A 5,211-nucleotide genomic window follows, 5' to 3' on the forward strand; every position below is an offset into this window, starting at 1 on the left:
GCACAAAAGCATGGCTCAAGGCTGACTTTTGGGCTGGAATTGGGGCTGCAGCAGGTAAGTAGGGTGGCTAATGGACAACATAGGGTATGGGTGTTGATTGGACAAATAAAAACTTCAGGGTTTAATAATCGGTACGGTGATTATCGTTCAGTGTTCGCTAGATAAATAGATCGTGTAAATGCTTGAATGCTAATTTAAATAAATATGCGACACACATAAATTTAATAACTAAATTTACAAATGTTTTTGTAAATCATTTTTGTTGGAATTAAAATAAATTCATTTTCTTTATCTGGCGTGAATCATCTTAAATCTAAGTTCAAAATTATTCTAAACTTAGCTCGAGGAAACGGGGTATTACATCCCTCCCTCCTTAAAAAAATTTCGTCCTCGAAATTACATACCTTGGTAATCTAGCTGGGGATACTTGACTTTCATTGAATCTTCAAGTTCCCATGTGGCCTCTTCCATCCCGTGATGGTTCCACTTCACTTTAACGAGAACAATATTCTTGTTCCGTAAAACTTGAACCTTGCGATCAAGTATCTGGACTGGTTTCTCTTCATAACTTAAGTCATGGGCTAGGACCACTTCATCGTGCTTAATCACATGCTTTGGATCAAACACATACTTTCTTAACTGAGAGACATGAAACACATTGTGCACGTCTCCAATATTGGGCGGCAATGCCAACCTATTGGCTACAGGGCCTATCTTATCTAGAATCTCAAAAGGTCCTATATAACGGGGTCGTAACTTGTCCCTCTTTCCGAAACGTATAACTCCCTTTGAGGGAGAAACTTTGAGGAAAACTCGATCCCCAACATTGAATTCTAACTCTGATCGGCGTTTATCAGCGTAAGACTTTTGTCTATTTTGAGCTTCTTTGATTCTTTGCTTGATGTGGTCGACCTTCTCAACCATCTGTTGGACCAGTTCAGGACCTAACAGCTTTCTTTCACCCACTTCATCCCAGTAAAGTGGTGAGCGACATTTTTGGCCATACAAAGCCTCATATGGAGCCATTCCAATTGTTGCTTGATAACTGTTGTTATAAGCAAATTCTACAAGAGGTAACAAATCCTCCCAACTTCCACCTTTGTCTGCGACAATCGTTCGCAGCATATCTTCTAGGATCTGAATTGTTCTTTCTGACTGCCCGTCAGTCTGAGGGTGGTATGCTGTGCTGAAATTCAGCTGAGTGCCCATGGCTTCTTGTAAACTTTTCACGAACCGTGATGTGAATCTGGTGTCACGATCTGACGTGATAGATACAGGTACACCGTGAAGGCGTACTATCCCTTTGACATATAACTTTGCAAGTTTCTCCAATCCAAAAGTCATTTGAATTGGCAGAAAGTGCGCTGACTTTGATAATCGGTCCACTATGACCCAAATAGCAGTGTTTCCACGTGCCGACCTCGGTAAGCTCACGACGAAGTCCATGTTGATGTGCTCCCACTTCCACTCGGGGATAGGTAGTGGTTGCAGCATTCCATACGGCCTCTGATGCGCGGCCTTCACTTGTTGACAAGCGAGACATCGTTCTACAAACAACGCTACATCTCTTTTCATTCCTTTCCACCAGAAAATTTTCTTCAAGTCCTGGTACATCTTTGAGCTGCTTGGATGTGCAGTGTAAGGAGTATCATGAGCCTCGCTCATAATCTCGTTCTTTAATTCTTCTTTGTGTGGCACACACAATCTTTCACCAACCATAAGTGTGTTATCCTTTGCTTCAGTGAATCTTTTCGTTTCATTCGTTCTTGCAGCGAGACGCATCTTCTCCAAGAACCAATCTTCTCTTTGTGCTTGCACAATTCTTTCTCTCAATTCAGGTTTAGCTGTCAGCGCAGCTACGCAACCCGATACTGAATCTGGGGGATAAACAACTTCTAAGCTCAGTGAAGCGAAGTCACGAATCAGCTCCTTCTGTTGGGTAATGAAATACCCTAGCTTAGCCTTCGTCTTTCGACTCAGGGCGTCAGCCACTACATTCGCTCTTCCTGGATGGTAACTGATGGTGCAATCATAATCCTTTACTAATTCGAGCCATCTTCATTGTCTCATGTTCAAATCCTTTTGCTCGAAGAAGTACTTTAAACTCTTATGATCTGTAAAGATCTCACACTTAACTCCATATAGGTAGTGTCTCCAAATCTTCAGCGCGTGCACGACGGCTGCTAGTTCTAAATCATGAGTCGGGTAGTTCAGCTCATGGTTTAGTCCCTTTTCTCAAAAGCTGAGTCATTGGCCTAGACAATTTCGAGAATCCTTCGATGAATCTTCTGTAGTAGCCTGCTAGATCGAGGAAACTTCTGATCTCATTGACATTTGATGGTGCCTTCCATTCCTTGACTGCTTCGACCTTGGCGGGGTCTACTTTGATTCCTTCAGTCGACACTATGTGACCGAGAAACATCACTTCTCTCAACCAAAACTCGCGCTTGCTGAATTTGGCAAACAGTCTCTCATTACGCAGGGTTTCAAGTACGATGCGCAAGTGCTCTTCGTGTTGTTCTTCAGTCTTAGAGTATATGAGGATGTCGTCAATAAACACTAAGACAAAACTATCAAGATACTGGTGGAAAACTCTGTTCATCAGGTCCATGAAAACTGTTGGGGCATTCGTTAATCCAAAGGGCATCACTGTGAACTCGTAATGTCCGTAACGTGTTCAGAACGATGTCTTTGGGATGTCTTCCCTTTTCATCTTGAGTTGATGGTAACCAGATCTCAGATCAATCTTGGAAAACACACCGGCTCCTTTCAATTGATCAAACAGGTCGTCTATCCTTGGAAGAGGATATCTATTCTTTATCGTGAGCTTGTTCAATTCTCTATAGTCGATACACATCCTTAGTGAACCATCTTTCTTCTTGACGAATAAGACTGGTGCTCTCCATGGTGATACGCTAGGTTGTATGAAACCTAGATCCAACAGTTCTTGTAGTTGCACTTTCAATTCTTGTAACTCTGGCGGGGCCATCCTGTATGGTGCCTTGGACACTGGCGCTGCCCCGGGTTCTAGATCAATCGTGAATTCTAGTTGTCTGTTTGGTGTAGGGCTGGGAATCGGGTCGGGTTCGGGTACCCGAACCCGAAAATTGACCAAAACCCCCACCCGATCCCGAACCCGATTCTGAAATCGGGTACCCTAATACCCGAGTCGGGTATCCGATTCGGGTATTCGGGTACCCGAAATACCCGATAGTTTCATACCCTTTTCCCTAAACAGAGCCCAATTCAAAGCAGCAGTAGAGCAGCAAGTTCAAATCATTTGTGACATTGTCGAAATTCAGTCGAAATTCATACAGATCAAGAAAATCATACAAATCAATTCCAATTCAACATTAACATAGAAAATATGTATTTTAAAAAAAAAAAAAAAAGAAGAAGAAGAAGAAGAAGCGGGAGGCGCAGAGGGATTCTCGAACTGGAAATCTGGAAGTCCAGGAATAGGAGGCGCGGCGCGGTGGGGGCGATTCGACGGGAATGGGACGGCTGACGGGGTGGGAGGTTCAGCTACGTCGGAGGCGGAGCGACTGGGCGCCGCTGTCGTCGGAGCTCGGAGGCGGAGCGACTGGGCGAGGGTCGCGGTGGGACTGGGAACGAGCTTCCCACTGGCGACGGCCGAGGAGAACGGCGGGCGGGCGAGGGGCGCCGCTGGTCGCCGGAGACGGGATCTGGAATTGGGATTGGGATTTGGGATCTGGAATTGGGATTGAGATTTGAGAATTGAAAATGAATGGGAACAGTCGAGAACATAGCAGCTTAGTTTTTACTTTTTAGGCTTTAGTTTTAATTTTAACTTTCATATTAAATTTAATTAAATAGTATAAAATATATTTAATAAACAATTCGGGTATTTCGGGTATACCCGATACCCGATTTTTTCATACCCTAAATACCCGATCCCGAACCCGATCCCGAATTTTTCGGGTATAGGGTACCCGATACCCGATTTTTTCGGGTCGGGTATCGGGTACCCGATTACCCGATCCCGAAATTCCCACCCCTAGTTTGGTGGCATACTGGGCAATTCTTCAGGAAAAACATCTTTGAAATCTCGCACCACTGGAACCTCTTCGATTGTTTTATCTGCTTCACGTTCTCCTGTCAAATTGACTAGGAAAGCCTGACATTCTCCCTTCCTCATTATCTTTGTGGCCTTCATCGCTGAAATTACTGGTACTCTTCCTCCCATTCTTATGCCATGAAAACTTGCCTTCTCTTTTCCAGCGGATTGGAAAGAGATCTTTCTCTCGCTACAGAGTATCGTGGCACCGACTTGAGTAAGCCAGTCCATCCCTAGGATGATGTCGAATTCTATCATAGAGATGACGTACAAATCTGCCTTAAACGTTTCAGCGCCTATGTTCAGCTCTAAGTTCGAGATAATGTCCTTAGCAGCCAATCTTCCACCACCAGGGGTGCTAACCTCTAAAGTTGTCTCAGCCAATTGTGGAGTCAGTTCTAATCTCTTACAAGCAGCATGTGAAATAAAAGAGTGGGACGCTCCAGTATCGAACAAAGCTATAATCGGCATGTCGAAAACATTAATCATACCTGCCAAGTTTCCTTGGTTTCTCGCTGCTTGGTTTTGGTTAAGGGCATAGGTCCTAGCATTTTGGGGCGGCCCCCGGTGTCCTCCACGACCCTGGTTCTGTTGCTGTTGAGGTGTTCCTCCTCTCTTCCTTGGGCATGCGGGAGCATAGTGCCCAGTTTCTCCGCATGTAAAACAGACGTTCACTCCTCTCAGACATTCTCCCAGATGGAGTTTCTGACACTTCGGGCAAGGTGTTTAATAATTGCCTGATGTTGTTGGTTCTGAGGCTGATTCTGATTTTGGTTTGCAGCCCATGGTTTCTTCCCATTTCCATTTCCAGTTCCAGGGTTTCCACCCGTTCTCTCGTTCTATTTTCTTTTTCCTTTACCACCATCTTGAGGTGGTACAAATCCAAACTGTCACGGAGCTTTTCCTTTCTCCCTTGGTAGCAATGATTCAATGGTGAGAGCCCTGCTCAATGTTTGTGCATAAGTGAGACCTCCCTGACTTGTTAGGAAGATTGATATCTCGTGGCGCAGTCCGTTCCTAAATTTCTCGGCGTGTTTCTCATCAGTGTCCACTAAGAGTGGAGCATATCTTGATAGCTGGTTAAAGGCCCTATCATACTCAATCACTGTTCCAGCCATTTGCTTCAAATTCCA

The 5,211-nt window shown here is 44.5% G+C and overlaps 1 protein-coding gene across 1 annotated transcript; it reads right to left on the minus strand.

Moving 5' to 3' along the window:
• Positions 1-3,521: 3,521 nt before the first annotated feature.
• Positions 3,522-4,549, minus strand: LOC130998227 (uncharacterized). The gene is made up of 2 exons (XM_057923657.1): positions 4,036-4,549; positions 3,522-3,712 (listed from the first exon to the last, which is right to left on the minus strand). The coding sequence occupies exons 1-2, from the start codon at positions 4,547-4,549 to the stop codon at positions 3,522-3,524; spliced, it is 705 nt and encodes a 234-aa protein (XP_057779640.1).
• Positions 4,550-5,211: the final 662 nt, after the last annotated feature.

The sequence above is a fragment of the Salvia miltiorrhiza genome, chromosome 8, assembly GCF_028751815.1.
Source record: "Salvia miltiorrhiza cultivar Shanhuang (shh) chromosome 8, IMPLAD_Smil_shh, whole genome shotgun sequence".
NCBI classification, from domain to species: Eukaryota; Viridiplantae; Streptophyta; class Magnoliopsida; order Lamiales; family Lamiaceae; genus Salvia; species Salvia miltiorrhiza.